The following is a 19,285-nucleotide window of genomic DNA, read 5'->3' as shown; positions in this document are numbered from 1 at the left end:
TACTGTAGACATAGAGCAGCAGAAATCCCTGGGGCAAAATCTTGGCTGTGCCAGTTTACTCTGTGGGCTGGCAGGCCCCTTGGCCATTCAATGAAAGTGTAATACCTAAAGTGTAAGAATGCTTCTGACCTCCTTGGATGTCGCTTGCCCTGTGGAAGCAGCACTCCATGAAGGTCTGTAGTTCTGCATCAGATTAACTCATGCACAGAGGTTCTGGTGCAGCCATGACTTGGCATAATGCATACAGCTGTCTTCCAGATTTTGATGTACCCTGAAGCTAGTGGAGCGTGAAACAGAAAAATCAGCCCAAAGGATTCAAATCAAAATAAACAATAAGAAAACTATCTTGTCCCACTGCTTCCAGAGACCTGCATAGAGGTATGTGCAGGAGAGGGGCTGCGTGAGATACAAAGAAGGGAGATGTTGAAAGGGTGAATGAAAAAGGCACTGACTGCAATGACTCTTGGGAACCAGTCTGTGCAGCCAGAGATAAGCCAGAAAAGCAGAATTTAGTGCACTCTGGAAGAGATTTAGTGTGCTCTGGGAGGGGAGAGCTGTTTCTAAGCAAGTGTTCATGTAAAAATTTCTATGCTCTTCCCTTTTTGCTTTAGCAGTGTTTATAAAGGTGCTGCAGGCTGAAGTCTGAGCATGGCTGCTGCAGCTGAAGTATGAGTGATGCAAGAGAACATTGCACAGGGCCTATCCCCTCTCCAGTTGTCTGAGCCCCCTCAGCCCACACTTGACTCAACAAATGTGTTCTGAGTGGGGGAAACACATTTTTTGATTAACACTTTTGACGTTCAAGGCATGTGGGGTCCTCCCAGAGACCCACAAGAGCTCAGAAGTATGATAATGCCTTTCAGTAACAAGAGGCTTTATCCTGTTCTGTAGGAAAGAAGATCTATGGTCTACCAAAATTACCAAGAAGGTGACAGAGGGGACAGTACTGGAGACTGTCACCTCTGTGTATCTAGATCAGTGACCAAGTAATTGTGCTGTGTCCCATGATGAGAAGATGAGCCCTACAGCTGAGATGGAAGCTCATTCAGCTGCTGTCTCTCCATGGCACATCATTTAGTCCCAAATGTCAGTGAAACAAACCCCATCATTATGCTTGTTCACAAGGAACTGGATTTGACTTGCCAAACTTACTGTATGTAGGCTTTCAAACAGCCAGCCATGCAGTTTTCTATGAAGGTGGATTCTCTTGGAGGGGGCAGTCTCCTGAAAGGTTTCCTGTTTTCTTAGCAAAGCCTGTGATGTGGGGTCATTATGGTTTTTTAAATGCTGCCTTTTGCAGTAAATGTTGGTTCCTTATGTGGCTTTATTTCCTATGTTAACTCTGAATACACTACTTTTTTCTTACTTTGAATAAAGTGAGAGCACAGCATGGCAAGAAGAAGCAGAAGAACTCCAGAACACTAGGCATCGTGGTCAGTTGTAAAAGGGGCAGAGGAAACAAAACAGAAAGGTGATTGTTGTGGTGAGAATCATGATGTCGGGTTTGGAGCAGGATGTGTGTGTGAACATGTAATACAGCCTATTTCTACACTTTTTTCCTTACAGTGGATTAGCATAGTTGCTCTCCTGTCATGTTGGAAGATTGCAGTGCCTCAGTCTCTGCACAAAACCTTAATAAAGGCATCTCAGACAGAATACCCCTCACACTTGCTGCGGACTTGTGTTGGTGTCAATTGCATTGCTGTGCAAAGGAATGGAAGAACTCAAGGCAGATAGGGGAACAGGAGAAGGTGCAAACTCAAAGTTACTTTATAGTTCATTATCTATCTCCTCTGACTCTTGTTTGCAAATTAATCCAGTAGTATGCTATAAATGGATCCAGCTTGTACAAGCGTTTGTGCTTTACACTGCTCATGCAGCACCTGTGAAGTTTGTAAGACAGTCTCTGGGAACTCAGCTTATGTACAGCAAACTCCCAAACTTGAAAAGAGGTCTGCTTGGTCCTTCTTGACTACTGATCTGGACAGCTGTGCTGGGAGAAATGGCTAGGTGTTGGGGATGCTGTTTGAGTGCCAGAACTACTTAAAGCGTTCCAAGTCAGCACAATAGTGTTAATCTCCCTTTGCGCTACTGTAAATAGGAACTCAAGGTACAAGGCAGTGGGAAGCCTTCTCTTTAATTTTTTTCTTTCTGCTAACGTGTATATTATGATGACACTCATGAACTATTGCCTGTCTTTATTTTTCACAATTGTATTCTTGAATAATGACTCATTGTGCACAATAATATTGCCAGTATGCTGGAATGTGATGTACTTACAATAGATCTTTATTTCTATATGTATCCATTGTGTGACCAGTACCAATTACACCCTAAGAAATGGTATTATACCAAGTGCTTATGGAATTGCTCCCTTTCACAGTGGGTCAAGGCTAGGCACACTATTGTGCTGTGGAGATTGGCAGATAAATAACATGCATCCCCTGGCTTAAACTTCTCTGAGTCCAAAAGTGCTAACCTTAATGGAAAAAAAAATGTGGCTACCTAGGAATGAGACTTAGCATGTGATTATGAGTCTGTGGGACTAGTGTCCAAGTTCACATGATGCACCATGAAAGGAAGATGAAAGCTAAGGGCAGAGAAAAACAGTTAGAATAGCAGGTTGATGGGTGCTTTTGTTCATAATGCACTTGCTTTTAAACGCTTGCTGTTCATGTTGGCCTGTCTGGCTTTTTTTGTTTGAGAAGCACTTCAGTTCGGGGGAGATAAGAGCTCATGGAGGCCACAAAGTCAGCAGGAAAGGAAAGTCTAAATCTGTAATGCAGCTCTCTGGTTAACTTACTGTGTGGCTGATGAAAACAAATTTGTCCTTGTTGTTGCCCCATGTCTAAGTTGCAGAATTGCTTATGAATGTACTTGCATGTCACTTGAAGGATCAGACCAGAAAGGTGCTCTTCAGGGCAGTTCCTGCATCAGGCTTCTACCTTCTGGTAGAACTAGATGATGTGTGTTATGAAGGAGCACCAGGCTTGAGTTAGTCTCCAAGAAGTCGAAAGCTGCTACCATTTCCAAGATGCTTGTTTTAGCAGTCAATAAGATTAATAGTAAATATTTTTAGCCTTGCAGATATTCTGTGGCTAATGTGTTGCATAGTGTCAGCCTGTGTTTTAAGGATTCATTTGGGACATGCTGGAGTAAGACTATGTTTAAACAGCACAACAGCTATGTTTTCAGAGATTTAAGCTGTTCATAGAATGCAGCCTGAATGAAGATGATGTGAATGTTGCCATTCAGTGCAATGATCAGAAGACACATGTGTCAAAGGTGCAGACACCCCTAGATTGTCTTCGAATTCTTGTAATGCATTGTGTCTTAGTGAGCTAATAAAGAACTCCTGATCTGGATGTGTGTGAATGATGAATGATCAACTGTAAGACTTGACAGATGAAATGAAGGTAGTTTGAAGCTTAAGCAGGAGCACGTCTGAACTGTGTAACCAGAGAGTAAAATCCATAGGGGCAGGAACTGTATTTCTTGCTATATATTGCATAGTGCTTTGTACAGTGCAGTTCTGATTGACTTGTTGTCCCTGGGCACCACTTGAACACAGGACATAACAAATACTGGATTTGAAAAACAGAAACAGCCATGTGAAATTGTGGAGGCTGTGTGAATCTTAATTTTCTGAAACTAATATAATCCAAACTGGGGATTAATCACATCCCTTAATACCCTATTTGTCTGTAGATGTTTAATAAGAAATCAAACTGAAATTAAATTATCAGATGGTGGTGTTCACTCTTCTGTTCTTCGGAACTACTTTTATGTCTTCATAAGCTGCTGTTTTGGCTTTTTAATTGAGACTTTACCTTCTCTAGTGCATTCTAATCCAAAAACCTCAAAGGCCTGACAAACTGTAAACTGCAAGGATGCTGTATTGGTATATCTAGACTAGGCCTAAATTCATGTTTCAAAGCTCTCTACAAACAGCTTTGCAAGCCTTCCAGCTTCCCTGGAGGGAGGGAAGGTAAGTCGGGGTAGAAGCATTTGGTCTGTCTTCCATTTAGAGCAAGAGACTGTACCCTGGATGTGGTTCTGTTGTTGACTGCCAATGACTTTTGTTGCAACTTCAGTGAAGACTAAAATCATGCATGAAAAAGCTTTGACTCAAAGTCCTTTCAGAAATACAGATTACCAGTGGATGGAGGAGGTGCAAAGTTGCTTTAATTTTGCAGTACAAAGAGTAACTCGTTCACAAGGCTCAATAAACCAGGGGCAAAACTAATTTTGTAGTGCAGGAGTCCTAGCTGCCTGTCCTGTGAACTGACAAATGTCCTTGGGTTTCCCTGTGTGTATATTCTCTATGTATCTTTCTGTTCTGAAATTGAGTTTGTGCTGGGTTGAGAGCTGGGCTTGCAGAAATGCATTTGTAGGGCCACATAAAGGATTGTAGTAAGCCTTCTGTCTGGCCATATTAAGGTTTCTAGAACATAAGAGCAAAAAGAAAGTGTTTCTGTTGGGTCAGTCTGAAGATCTGCATTAATGCAGTCTCCTCTCATTGGGTGTGTTTATAACTGAAATTAAATTTCTTGGTCAGTACTACATAAAGGTTTTTTGACAAACTTCGGGGGCATCTGTGACTAAAGCGACAAACTGTAAAAAAAGTAGAGTGTGTGTATGTAGTGCAAAGGAGATGGCCAGGAGAGGTGCTTCTCCACTTGAATTTGATGGAAGGCAGGACTGTACAATGCCTATGCTTGTGGTGGAAGCGTATCTATTGAGAAACAGTTGCAGTCTGAGCCAGCATGTAGGGATGCTGTTAGTGTGTTACCTCCTTCACTGTTAGGGAGATAATGGTTGCCACTACAGAATGGCACAGCTACAAGATCATAGGCAAGTTATATTGCTGAAGTTAAATGTCACTAACTGTTACAGAGAATCTCTAAGCTTTATTGCTTTTCTTTTGTGTTTATCAGGTTTGAGAGCATTTATTCTAACAAAGCAGGTGAACCAGGCACAATATGGCTATAACGGTAGCTGAGATGCTGGAAGACTAGTTCCTCCTCCAAAGATCTAGTTATCATCTCTTGTTTAACAAAACATCAGATCAAGATCAATTGTTTGATGAAAGGAGTAAACAAGTATTTTTGACTAGCAATTTGTGTGTTCTCTGGGAACAAATGTGGCCCTACTGCAGAAAACAGCTCTTGCAAGTTTCTTAATGGAGACAGTGACACTGTCTTCAATGTAGTAGCAATGAATAAACACAAGAACTTGTCTGAAAGTTTCAATGTGTCCCTCTTCAGGAAGTCCCAAACTTTTCATATGGGTATCTGTCCTACTTTTTTTTGACTGCATCTATCAATGTTTTCTTCCCTTTGCATATATTATATGTTGAATGCTACAAGCAGCTTGTCAATCTCCTGTGTCTTGTAAATAGTCTAGGGGGAAATGTCTTCGGTCCATGTTACCTTTAACTTCTAATCCTCTGTACAGTGCAAGTCATTAAATGAACTCTGAAATTTGTTTATAGAGCAAGCGTGCTTTTTGTATCATTAATAGCACCTTTTTGTTCTGTAGGATTCCAAGATTCCTAATGCGTGGAAGTTTTTCATACAGAGTGTCTGGCTTTAATTTAAAAAACTACTAGGGAAACCTGAAGTCCCCAGTGTCCTGATTATAAATGTGTTGGTGCATGACATCAAGATTGCCTTAATATGTTTCTGACATGTTTGGATTTTGTTTGAATGTTGCTCTACAGTAACTGCTAGATTGTTTTCCATCCCTCAAATATTTATTTTTACTATTGCATTACTAATGCAGCTTTCAGCCCAAATCTGTACTTTAATGCAGCTCTGCATACTAAAATAGGAATAAGACTGGAAGGGATGATGTGATTGGGTTTGCCCTGAGGTAGCTGTGAAGCTAGTTGAGAACATGTGTAAGCACTTCAGAACAGAGCAATGCAAAATGTTAACAATAAATGCCTTTTCAGGTCACTCCTCTGCCTGAACTTTTTCAGCCTGAGACCCATCGGGATTTGCATCCTTGATTCTTTTTGTTGTCTTGGTTTAGAAGAGGAGATCTATCACTGGTCAGACCAAAAATGTATCTAGCTCGATATCCTCCCTCTGACAGTGGTTAATAAAAGATGAGTGTGACATATGTATAAATAAGTCTTCCAATAACTGATGGTTTGGGGAATGTAGCTGATCTGAGCCTAGTTTTCCAAATCTGATAAAATGCTTGGAACTGTATTACTAGAACTGGTACCTCAATATCTTGACATTTGAGTCAATAGCTAAGCAAGAAGATACAAGCAAATTAAGTATTTATATTCCCTGAATACAGCTTCTCTGTCTGTTTTAGCTGCTACTTTTCTGTGTTTTCTGGATGAAGCGTAGCCTGAAGAAGTGGCACTGTGGTTATTCCTGCTTGAAAGTATAGGAAATCAAATGTTGTCATGACACTTCTGCATGTTACAAACAGAGCAATGAAAAAGTAATTTTCAATTCTTAAGATACAAAGTGAAGGAGGAAAACAGGGGGTTGGTGCTCTCAACTTAATTGAATAACGTATTTCAGGCACAAAGTCTTGTATAGTGATGTATATAACGAGTCTGCTTTTGATGTCATGCTAGAGGCTGCTGTGTCTTACAAGTGGATTCCCTGCTGCCCTCGTTGTTCCAGCACTCGGAGCCTTACAGCACATATCTCTGAAGACTTCCTCCGTATTTCTGGTTTTCCTCCCAGCCTCACTACTGTACATCATCTGTGCTGGAACTGAATAAACCAGTTTATCTAACCCTTCTGCTCTGTCTGTCCAAGTATCTGGCATGTGGTTGTTCTTATCTCATGTATCACTTCCCTGATTCTGACTTAATTTCATCACTTTGTGCTGTTCTTTCTGGAGCAACGGCGGGGGGGGGGGGGGGGGGTGTGGATCTTCCCCTGGCTCCTAAGTGGACTCAAAACCCGGGCTGGGCATGTTGTCCATGCCACACGTGTTCTGTTGCTGTAGTTTATTTACAGAAGCAATTTATTATGCCTACTGCAAGAGGGCAGGCATGACTCCTGTACGCTGCCTTCTCCTTGGCTCCCAGCCAGCTTGCCACAGAACTTACCAAGATGTACTTTTTAGTGTCAGTGATTGAAAGGCTTAGCCAGAGTAGGAGGAGGAAGGAGTTTGTCCAGGAGACTGTAGAGAGAAAGGAGGTGAATAAAAGAATAGGGAATAATAGAGATATAACGGGGTGATACTGCAACAGTGGGTTTTTTTATAAAGCCTGTTGGCTCTAACTCCTGATAGGAGTCAAGCGTAGAGAAAACTTAAAAGTTGAACTTCATGTACCCCCCAGTAGTTTGTGGATAAGAACACGCATTCATTTTCTGATATTAGGGATCAGATTGCACATATTTTCACTCAGAATTAAAGTGGCAGTAAAATTGTTGATTTAGGTGACTAGATTTGGCTAATGGATTTGTCGTCTTGTCTTCTATGAGGACTTAGGTTTTTTTTCCCCCCTTGGAATAGCCTGGGAGCTACTAGGTTAATACAATAAATTGGTGTTTGGTTTTTTTTTGTAATGCTGGAACCTAGATGCCACATAGGTTTTCCATCTACCTTTGTCCTGAGTTTTTGCCTTTGTAGCTTTGACAAGGACAGCAGAGAAATCAGGGTCTTGGCCAAAGCAGAAAGCTTCAGGAAAACACGGAGCACGAGTGGAGTCTTAATTCCTCGAGGGCTCATTCTTATAAATGCAAGTGGTGCTTTTCCTACCGTAAAGCAGGATTTGATACTGCAAGTTGGAGATCAAATAGCTAGAGTATTGTCTCAGTGTGCTAGAAAGGGATCTATAGTAATAGGATACCTTTTTGTCAGGTACAGTAAGTTCAAAATAAGTCAGTGCAGCTCAGATGGATTTGTTATGCTAAAAACTGGTGCTAGGGTAGGACTTTGATGTATTGACCACAGACATCTATAGGAATGGAGCTGAGACAGCAGAAAGCTGCTAGAATGATGCAATGCCTCAAAGATTCCAGGGTTAATCCCACTGGAATGGAAAAACTAGAGCTGTATTTGAAAAACAAATGAAAGACAAACCCTGGTTAACTCTTTGTACTTCTGAAAAGTCTGAAATAATGAGAATGGGTTATGGTCTTATTAGAATCATGGAATTGTTTACGTTGGAAAAGACCTTTAAGATCAAGTCCAACTGGGCTTCTTTTAACAAAGAAAACTATATTCATGCTGTAGGAACCATGTTTTGAAGTGATGGTTCTCCTACTAGGCAAGGAAGCAAATGATAATATTTTCAGAAATGCTCAGTGGCTCTTGAGGAGCCATGTGAACAGCTGAGTACTTGAAAACCAGGCCACAAACTAGCAAGGTCATCAGCAGATGCAATAAGCATGCCTAGCTTTGCTGAAAGCACTTGGATTTGGAAAAAGAAAAAGCAAAGGAGAGCTTGTGGGCTGTGGCTGCTAAGTCAGCATTTGGAGAAGGATAGTGAAAGGCTTCCTTCCTTTGAAATGATTTGAAGTATACAAAAATTCAGGATTCTTGTGAGTATAGACAGAAGCTGCTGCTGATGCTTTTGCCTTGGCAATACTTCAGTCTTGAGTAGTTAGCCAGGAGAAACCCTGGGTGGAGGCAAGCCTTTGGCTGCTGTTTATTCTTTCAGATGTATCATATGGTGTTTGCAAACTGGAACAATGTGGTGTCTTCTCAAGCACTGAAGTGCAGGGTGTGAGTGATTTTTGTTGTAGTTTGGGTAACTGTATTTTGTCAAAAGGAGGCATGCTAGTTTTTGGGCTCTGCTTCAACTTCTCTTTTCTTTCTAATGAAAGAAATTCATTTTTTTCCAAAGTACAGACAGCTGTATTAAATGGGCTTGTTAGTTAGCTTGGAACATGAGCTGAAGGAGCTGTAGCTGTTAGAGAGGATTAGAGTATGGGCTTCTTTAGAACAACAACCTCTTATCCTCGTTGAGGAGGAGCACTTGGTTTTTAGTGCCTGAAACTTTTTTTGTGCCCATAGCTGAGACTCACTGTTATATTCCATGAATGCTTATAGGAGCAGAAAATCTGTGAAAAAGGAAGGAAACAATCATTCACTCATCTGAAACTTCCTGTTTCATTTCAGGGACTTTCTGCCACGTGGATCTGGCATTGTAACCAGACGCCCGCTGGTCCTGCAGCTGGTAAACTCCAGCACAGGTATGTGAGCTACCTCCCCTGTGTGTCCGGCTGGATTGCTGTCAAGGAAGGTCTTATTTGATCAGTGGCACTGCTCAGTGTGGAAAAAATAAATAAGAATTTTCCCCAGTAAAAATGACCTGCAATTGGTTTTCAGTTTACCTGTTTAACATCTGATGCATTAAGTGTTCAGAAGCAAAATGCTTCTTAGTTATTTTGTTTTAATTTATTAGGCAAGGCTCCATACATACACTTATCACAACTTTCCTTTGCCTGTGTAGCTGTGACACTTATGGGTGGGTAAGACCTAAAAGCCAGATGACCCTGCTGATAATCTACTGAAATAAGGGGGCAAGGTGATTTAATGTATTGAAAACCCAGTGTGAGAACACTGGGATCTGGAGAATTAAAATCAGAGTTCTGTGGCTGATCTTTTGGGCAGTTCACTGGTTTTGCTACTTACTTGCAGGATATTTTCATTACCGTTCCCCTTAAGATCTCATCCAGGAGTTGGCAAGTGAATGTTTCAGGGTGTTCTTCCTCTTTTGTCAGGTGAATTTGATCTATCCACAGCCGTCCTCTTGTCTACTATAAGGAGACAATTTAACTTTTAGGAGGCTTTTAAAATTGGAACAGAGGGTTCTTGGATTGGTTAGCCTATTCAAGGATTGACACACAAAAAACCCCAACCACCAGCCAACTCAAAATGATGTCAAGAGAAGTTTTTTTTGCTCTCTTGAGACTCTCTTGAGTCTGTTCTTATTATGTAATGAGACTGTTACTTACCCCTAGCACTTTCATACAGAGCTAGTCCAAGTTCTCTTGAGTAGTAAGGTATAGAATCATTCAGGTTGGAAAAGACCTTCAAGATCATCCAGTCCAACCATTAACCTAACATTACCAAGTCCATCACTAAACCAATTAAGGGGAGAGTAGTAATTTCATGTTTCCTGGCTTGGTGGCTGGATTAGTTTTTAATGAAAGTAAAAACTAGGAGTCGTTAAGGTTGGAAAGGATCTCTAAGATCATCATTCCAACCATCAACCCAACACCACCATGCCCCACTAAACCATGTCCCAAAGTGCCACGTCTACCTGGTTTTTGAACACTTCCAGGGATGGTGACTCCACCACCTCTCTGGGCAACCTATTCAATGCTTGACTACTCTTTCCATGAAGAAATTTTTCCTAATATCCAATCTAAACCTCCCCTGACACAACTTGAGGCTATTTCTTCTTGTCCTATTGCTAACTACTTGGGAGAAGAGACCAACACCCACCTCACTACAACCTCCTTTCAGGCAGTTGTAGAGAGTGATATGGTCTCCCCTCAGCCTTATCTTCTCCAGGCTAAACAATTTCCAGTGCCCTCAGCTGCTCCTCGTAAGACTTGCTCTCTAGACCCTTCACCGGCTTTGTTGCCCTTCTCTGCACATGCTCCAGCACCTCAATGTCCTTCTTGTAGTGGGGGGCCCAAAACTGGACACAGTATTCCAGGTGTGGCCTCACCAGCACCAAGTACAGGGGCACAATCACTTCCCTGCTCCTGCTGGCCACACTATTCCTGATACAAGCCAGGATGCTGTTGGCCTTCTTGGCTACTTGGGCACGCTGCTGGCTCATGTTCAGCCAGCTGTCGACCAACACCTCGGGTCCTTTTCTGCCGGGCAGCTTTCCGGCCACTCTTCCCCAAGCCTGTAGCATTGTATGGGGTTATTGTGACCGAAGTGCAGGACCCGGCACTTGGCCTTGTCGAACCTCATACAGTTGGCCTTGGCCCATTGGTCCAGCCTGTCCAGGTCCCTGTGCAGGGCCATCCTACCCTTGAGCAGATCAACAATCCCACCCAGTTTGGTGTCACCTGCAAACTTACTGAGGGCACACTCAATCCTCTCATCCAGATATGTTGATAAAGATATTAAAGATGACTGGCCCCAAAATCGAGCCCTGGGGAACACTGCTTGTGACCAGTTGCCAACTGGATTTAACTCCATTCACCACAACTCTCTGGGCTTGGCCACCCAGCCAGTTTTTTTACCCAGTGAAGACTATGCCCGTCCAAGCCATGAGCCACCAGCTTCCTTAGGAGAATGCATCTCCCAGTGTAGCTGTGAAAGTCACTGCTGCTGCAGGCAGGTGCATGCTAAGTTTGCTTAGAATCAACAGAGAAAGTCCTGGATTATTGCTTGAATGAAGACAAGTGAGGAAGCCACCTCTGCTGGGACAAAAGCTGGATTGTGAAGATGTTGGGCTCAACTGAATTCTCTCAGATGTTGATCAGATAGTGTGACTGCAGTAACTTAGATGCCAACCTGCTAGGTCCTAGTAGGAAAGGCACTTGCCAGACTTCATCCCTTCAACTGTGTTTTTGTTTTGTTTTGCTTCAGGACAGGATGTTTTCATTACACTTTGAGTGTTTCTCTGATTTCAGTGACTATTTCACACTCTCTGCTTCTGTTTAAATAGAATATGGTGAGTTCCTACACTGCAAAGGAAAGAAATTCACTGATTTTGAGGAGGTCCGTTTGGAGATTGAGGCTGAAACTGATCGTGTTACTGGCTCCAACAAAGGGATTTCTCCAGTGCCCATCAATCTTCGAGTCTACTCTCCCCATGGTGAGTCCTAATGCAGCACCTGAGTCAGGAGATAAGTGAGGCAGGTTGTTGCTTTGTCATGAAGTAAAGGCAAAGAACAGAGATGAAATGGGGAGTGTGCTTGGTTTTGACTTTAATCTCCATGTGCCTGGGTTGTCCTCTATTAAACTGCCAGCCCTAGCCATACTGCTAAAATGGATTTGTCTGCCAGCTGAAGTATCTGACTGCTAGCAGAACTTCTTTAAACAACTCATGTCTGTGCAGAAACTTGTTCCTGATGCGGTTTCTTTCCATCAGTGTGGGCCTTACAGTAAGGAGCTGCTCTCTCTCTCTGTGTTCTGATACTGCTTTACTGGGCAAATAAACGGAACAAAAAAAATTGGAGAGAGTGGCTTTCTTGAAGAGCACTTGCCTTCTGTTTGCATGTAAATATGTACTTTGTATAGTTCTGTCCAGATAGTGCCTATGTCATATGCCACTGATCTCAGTGGAAGAATTCCATTTACACAAGGGAGCAACGTGGTCTCAAATTTGCCAGCTCTTCAAATGTGAACAGCTGTGTGGGCATTTTTTTGGAAAGCAGCAGTTCAGTGCTACATAGCATTTGGCTGGGTAGAACTTGTGCTTGACTTTTAGGGTGTTGGTTTTTTTTTTTTCTCTTAGTAAGACAATTAAACAGTTATAGGGCTGCATGTTGTAGTCATTCAGGAGAAGGCCCAGCTGACTTTGACAGGAGCCTCCCTTGAATAAGAGTGGCAGGACTGAGCCCTTCAATACAAGAGACAACACTTAATGAGTGGAACCAACTCTTCTGGCTCTCCAGTCTTTGTCATGAAGTGAAAAAATGTACCATCATTCCATTCCCTTCAGTGTAGCATACACTGAAGGACTTTGAGGGCACAGTTTCCCTGATTGGTGTGAAAACAAGTGATTTTAAAGGGAAGGGTAATGAGATAATTGACAATCATGACTAATAGCAACTAGTTCTTACTAAGCAGTAACAAAAAGGAGCTAAAAAGTTCTGTGTGCTTCTGTGTGGGTATCTGTTAAGCCTTTTATATATCGGAGGCAATAAAGCTACAGGTACTTCTCATAGACCAGAACATTCCTATCTCAGCACTCCCTTCTGCCATCTCCTGTTTCCTGTGTCTAGTCCTGAACCTGACCTTGGTGGATCTACCGGGTATGACAAAAGTCCCAGTAGGGGACCAGCCCCCTGACATCGAGTTTCAGATCAGAGATATGCTTCTGCAGTTTGTCACCAAAGAGAATTGCCTCATCCTGGCAGTATCCCCAGCCAACTCTGATTTGGCCAATTCTGATGCCCTGAAGATTGCAAAGGAGGTGGATCCTCAAGGTAAATCTCTCTTAATTTAGCATGACATTACTAGACAGTGGCCTGATTTTCCTTTTACCTTTTGGCTGTGATTAGCCTAGTAGCTGTGGATTCTTGTCTGTTGTCTTGGGTTGTATCTTCACCAACACGCATTTTCCTGAGAGGTGTTTGTTAACAGCTACTGTAATAGAATTTTTGTTATTCCCCTTTTCTTCCTTTGCCTTAGCCCATTTCTGAAGAGGTGTAGGATTTCCTTTCCTTCAGTCATGTGTATTCTGCCTGGAGAAAAGTAGGAGAATCTGCACTAAAATCCCTCTCTGCTGTGGCATAGCATGTGCATGTTTCAGCAGGATATAACTGCAAACTGAGCTTGATTATTGTCTGTTTTGCTCTTATGGCCTCTTGGACATGATGGGAACTGTAATATTTGAGTTCAAGAGCTCTCAAGTAGCCAGGTTGGGCAATCTGTAAGTTCTGTGAACAGAGCAAAATATTAAATTAGTTGTTTTCTTGATCAAATATGTTTGTGCCTTTTCCACAGGGCAACGCACTATTGGAGTCATCACTAAGCTGGATCTTATGGATGAAGGAACTGATGCACGAGATGTATTAGAAAATAAATTACTTCCTCTTCGTAGAGGTATGTTTGCTCATGCTTTGTCCATGATCTCCTTCCTCTGTTTTCCCTGTGTGAGGTGACCTGGCCTCATCCCCTTCCTCCAGTGCATCCCTTTCCTGGAACATCTGTTAACAACTTGTGGTTAAGCTATCTGTGTTCCAAGCTGGAACTGAGAAAAGTTGGGGAACAGGGATGAGTTACACTGTTAATAGGAACTTTTTAGATATTTGTACCTTGATATGTAGTCCTAGCAGAAGCATAGCCTTATGCTCTTGTCTTTACTTTCTGTTTCCTTACTTCTTTTAATAAGGCAAGCTGCAAAAATGAAACTCCTGTCTACAAGACTCCCCTTGTCTTTTATCTAGATGAGATTGCCACAGTGTATCAGATGAAATAATTTTGGGCTGTGATACGTGATGTGTATAGCCATAACGAAGTACCTGTCCTAAGGACTTTAACAGAGGAGTCTCAAATGAATGAGACTAGGGTAGGCTTTGTGATTGGGGAAACAGTAATAAATAAGCTAATTCTCAGTTGCATAGTCATTTTTGTGCTGCATACCAAAAAATCAAAACCTGGGCAATTCAGTGGAAATTTTAGTTTTAAACTCTTGCAATTGGTTCCTAATAATGTGTTGCCACTAGTATTCTCCTTTTGCAATGCTGCCAGCTGGGTAACTTCCTTCTCAGTCTGAATCCCATTTACATTCTCATCCTTGCAACCACTTGATCTCTAACTCCACTCTTACAGGTTACATTGGTGTAGTCAACAGAAGTCAGAAGGACATTGATGGCAAGAAGGACATTCAGGCAGCTCTGGCTGCAGAGAGAAAATTTTTTCTCTCCCACCCAGCCTACAGACACATGGCTGATCGCATGGGAACCCCCTACCTGCAGAAAGTATTGAACCAGGTACTGTCAAAAGTTAAGAACTGCTGCCCACTATGTCACAGGAATGGCTAGGCTGGCTATCAGGGCTCTTCTGAGATGGAAGAATACAGGAAAAGCTAAAACTTGTGGTCAACAAACTGGTAAATACTTAAAATTGTTTTGCTGCAGTGAGATTTGTGAAGATTGATTAACTCTTCCTTCTCTGCATCATAAAAGGCATTTTGGTGCCAGGTCCTATGAAGTGTGCCTGACTTGTATAATACTGATACAGTGAAACACATTAAGACAAATAATGGACCATACACACCAAAGGCTTTATCCTCTCAGTGATACTGGTGTGAAATCAATAGTTGGTTCATGGTGTTTGCGCTATCAGAATGCAAGGTCTTTCTGGTTAAGCTAAAAGATACCTTCTAAGCTTCTAGTGGTCTCTGTACCTAATTGTAAGCTGCAAAGATTGATTTAAATGTGATACTGGTAGTCATTTTCCCATCTATTAAGGCTGCCTTATCTGCTGTCTCGTACAGCAGCAACTTACTGTTGCTTCCCTCTCTGCTCCCTTGAAATACTCCCTTAAGTGAAGAACTATGTTGTCCTTTTTCCTCCTTATTTAAATATTCACCTTTCAGCTGTGGAAAACTCCAGTTTAGCTCTGTGGAAACCCCCTTATTAGAGCCTCATCAGTGGTTTTGGCTCCTTCCACCTTGCCTTGTTGAAAAAGGGTTTCACCACCACCTTGGGTGTCAGTGTGCTAATCTGAAGACAGAATAGCCTTTACCCTTGTGTAAATAGCAAATTCTAATACTTCTATGTGAAACTTATTTGTGGGTTGGAGATAGCAGGCTCGTATGAATGAGAGTTTTGTACCAGACTGGAAGGCTAAAATGAAGGTCAAGAATAGAGAGGTGAAATAGGTAGGAGTTGGGGAGGCAGGATACACCTGATCATAACTAGTATCTGTCCTGGCATAGACTTTTTATTAGAACCTCTCAGAAGGATTGAATACAGAAGAGAGGAGCATTCCTCTTTATTTTGTGGTGTGGAGGTAGCAGACTCTTCCCAGTAACCACCTAGAGGTTTATTACCATCTTAAACCTTCTTCTTGCGCAGCAATTGACCAACCACATCCGTGACACCCTGCCAGGGCTGCGGAACAAGCTCCAAAGCCAGCTTCTCTCTATTGAGAAGGAGGTGGAGGAGTACAAGAATTTTCGCCCTGATGACCCTGCTCGCAAGACCAAAGCTCTGCTTCAGTAAGTGGCCTCAGCTGCGTGTTCCTCCCTGGAGATGACTGCACAGCCATGAATTCTACTTCATGCTTTTTGTTTTCTTTCAGGATGGTGCAGCAGTTTGCTGTGGACTTTGAGAAACGCATTGAAGGCTCTGGAGACCAAATTGATACCTATGAGCTGTCAGGAGGAGCTAGGATTAACCGTATCTTCCATGAGCGTTTCCCCTTTGAACTGGTGAAGGTACTGCTTCCCTGTGCTGCTGAGATTCACTTTGCCTGCCTGTTGTCTGTTACCTCTTCTGCCTGTCTCCTTACTCCTCTTGGTATCTTTCATAATCTGTTTTTCCCTTCAACTACTTTGTTTCATGTTTTTCATTTTATCACCTTTTTTACTTCCTCTTGTCTCCTTTATTGGAGCCTTCCCAGAGTACTGACCTTTCTGTCAGTCCTTGTCCTTGTGACAGAACTTAACTTTCTCTTAGTAAAATGACAGTATTTCTTTGGCTTAATTCCTAAATGCTAAATTAAATGTGCAAAATAACTTCCTTTAACACAGACAATAGTAAAATCAATGACTAAATGTCCTTGCAGATGTGTTGTGTCAAAGCTACTTTGACTGAATTTCACATAGTACAAATGGTGCTGAAACTTGTACTTTCTTGATCCTGAGCACCAGACTAGACCTTAAAGTTGCCCTAATGAATATGTAAGAAGCAGGAAAGAGGATATAGATGTACCTGGGACTACTTCTGTCTGTCCCCTGTCAATGGCCTAGAGGTGGGAACAGTGTAGAAACTGTTCTGCTGTCATAGTAGGTGAAAAGGATTTTTATTCAATGGTAGTTTTCATAGATGGCAAAGTACACTAACCTGATCAGAAGTGGTATGGAAAAACCTCTTTTAATGTCACGTGGAACAGACTTGAGAGCCAAATTATTCCATGCTGGGATTTTCTGCATTTTGCTTCCTTTTTTTTGCATTTGAATAAGACGAGGCCTTTTTAGTGAAATACAAGAGCCTGCCTTGTATTGGGTAATACATTTTTGTATGTGAATTGTAAACGTATTTGTGGTGTTCACTGAAAAAACAGCTGCCAAGACCTCATGCTAAATGTTGGGAGGCAAACTAGTTTGTTTTAGAAAGCAATCTAGCACTTCAGTCTCATTGCTTTATCTCTAAGAAGCTCCTTGGGAGCTGCTGGGGCTTGACATCTGTAAATGTAGGCCTTTAGCTATTCATATTTGTCCAGGATGTCTGCATTGGCAATAGAAGCTTTATGGCTGGAGTCTGTATCCAACACTTACACTAATATCTCATCTGTCACATGATAGTGCTGGCATGGGACCTCTTCTCTGTAAAGCATGCTGTTGTTATCCTGGGGTTGCGCAAATAAGTGTCAGACAGTTTCTGATAAACTTCTCTCTTGGTGCAGATGGAGTTTGATGAGAAGGAGCTGCGACGGGAGATTAGCTATGCCATCAAGAACATCCATGGTATCAGGCACGTATCATGCACTAGGCAGACCATTTGGCTGCATAGCCTTGTAAATACCTCTAGACCTTCTGAATGGAGCTGAAGACTTCAGAGGTATGGTAGGTCACCCAAAGGGGAGAGGGAACCTTCTGGGACCATCCCAGTGGCTTGAATCTGGGAGTAGGGACAATCATCCAAGTCAGCTTGCTTTGTCTTCCCATGTGAGAGTCGCAGAAGCCTAAAAGGTAAAACTGCCTTGGTGACTAGACATTTTCTCCTTTCTTCTTTTGCCTTGACATAAGAAAGGATAGAAAGAAGGATGTGAGCCCATACCACTCTTTCATTTAGTTTTAAACATCAGTTTTCACTTTCTGCCTCCATCGTAACCAAAAGTTAGTTGTTCAAAATAGTTGTTGGTGTTGAGCACCTTCTCCCCTAGAAGTCTAAGGGAGCATTGGGGTGCCCATCACCAGGATCCCAATGGCCTCAGGACATAGTTAGCAAACATGCTTGTGTTCCCCTCAGCAGAGTTTAGCTGTCAGAAAGCACAGCCCTGAGAACCTGAGTTATGCTGCTCCTGGGAAGGTGACCAGGGACCGGTGCCTGTCAGAGCCCTTCCTGCATGCTAGGATGTGAACAAATACTGATCCAGATTCATTTTCATTCCTTTCTTTTGCTCTGTCACTAGCTGAGCTTGATAAAGGGTATCAAATGTGTTAGTGTCCTAATCATTAAGAAAATCTTTCAGAAAAGGCCTCCCATCTGCTGCACAACTCTGAGGTCAAATATACTGCAGAGGGGTCAGCCCCTGCCACTCTGAGGCCTGGTGGCTGCGGTGAAATGGTGGCCTGGCCATGGCTGTCCAGTTGGCATCCATTTTACCCTCAGCACTTCCTTCCTGAGAGGTGCCAAGCATCCCCCTCTTTCTATGGACTTCAGTCAGGGCTTGTCCGGGGGACATGACACTCCCCAGCCCCACGTGCCGGGTTTCAGTGATGGCGGTGCCTGCTCCAAGATGTGTGTGTAACGTTGTGACGTTCTCCTTGCCCCTTCTCCCCCTCCTGCCTTGTCTTGTCCCCACCCTGGGTGTTTAGAACCGGTCTCTTCACACCTGACATGGCCTTTGAGACCATTGTGAAAAAGCAGGTGAAGAAGATTAAAGAACCTTGCCTGAAATGCGTGGACATGGTCATTTCGGAGTTAATCAATACCGTTAGACAGTGCACCAAGAAGGTAACCAGAGGCAGCATGGAGCTGACACTTCCCTCTGCTCGCTGGCTGCGGCACAGCACTGTGACCTGGGCAGGGACTTGCCTGCAGCCACACTCGGTGTTTCTAACCACCTCTTCAGCATGACTAGACCTGAGCGGTACCAGCCTGGGGCGATCCAGCCAACAAGCCAAACAGGAGGGGAAGCACTGTGGGACATGGGCCATGGCCTTGCTCCCTAAATGTTTTAGAGCTGAGGGGTGCTGGAGATGTCCCTGACACCCCTCTGTCTGAAGCATGACTCCTGATTCCTTCCAAAACAAAGGATATTTCCTATATGGCCACATTTGACTTTAGTATCTGGGTTTATTTTCCAAGCCAGAAACTGGGATTTAAATTTTGTCCCCTCTGTTCTTGTAGAAGTGAGAGGGTTAATCCCAAGCTAGCCTTTGGGTGCTGCTGGGGAGTGTATGGGGCTGAACTTTAGAGGCTGCAGCAGTTGTAGCTGTGGGCTGTATCGCAGGGAAATGTTCCTGTGGTGTTTGGCTTGGTTTCTGGTTGGCTTGGTCCATATCCTGTTCTGGAAGAGCAGCACATGGCTGAGAAGAAAAAAGCATGTTAGAAATGTCCATCAACCTCTGGGATCCTTCTGCTCTCTGAGAGAGGGGGGCGAGGGGCTTCAGGTTTTGCCCTTTGGGATCCATACTGGTATTTGTTGGGAGGGAACCTGCCTTGATTCTGCCCTCTGGATATGGCAACTCTTGTTTCTGAGGTTG

The 19,285-nt window shown here is 42.9% G+C and overlaps 1 protein-coding gene across 6 annotated transcripts in view; it reads left to right on the top strand.

The window, feature by feature from the left end:
* Positions 1 to 19,285, top strand: part of DNM1 (dynamin 1) — a 69,757-nt gene that overhangs the window by 15,297 nt on the left and 35,175 nt on the right. For 4 of the 6 annotated variants that reach the window (XM_075716012.1, XM_075716011.1, XM_075716010.1 and 1 more), the window contains exons 2-10: positions 9,106 to 9,179; positions 11,624 to 11,773; positions 12,906 to 13,109; positions 13,630 to 13,728; positions 14,458 to 14,618; positions 15,708 to 15,850; positions 15,934 to 16,069; positions 17,260 to 17,327; positions 18,395 to 18,533. In XM_075716012.1, the coding sequence (XP_075572127.1) occupies positions 9,106 to 9,179; positions 11,624 to 11,773; positions 12,906 to 13,109; positions 13,630 to 13,728; positions 14,458 to 14,618; positions 15,708 to 15,850; positions 15,934 to 16,069; positions 17,260 to 17,327; positions 18,395 to 18,533 (1,174 nt within the window). The remainder of the gene's footprint in view (positions 1 to 9,105; positions 9,180 to 11,623; positions 11,774 to 12,905; positions 13,110 to 13,629; positions 13,729 to 14,457; positions 14,619 to 15,707; positions 15,851 to 15,933; positions 16,070 to 17,259; positions 17,328 to 18,394; positions 18,534 to 19,285) is intronic. The other 2 variants (XM_075716013.1, XM_075716015.1) reach the window with 1 other exon arrangement.

The sequence above is a fragment of the Pelecanus crispus genome, chromosome 9, assembly GCF_030463565.1.
Source record: "Pelecanus crispus isolate bPelCri1 chromosome 9, bPelCri1.pri, whole genome shotgun sequence".
NCBI classification, from domain to species: Eukaryota; Metazoa; Chordata; class Aves; order Pelecaniformes; family Pelecanidae; genus Pelecanus; species Pelecanus crispus.
This window is presented reverse-complemented; position numbering and strand designations above follow the sequence as displayed.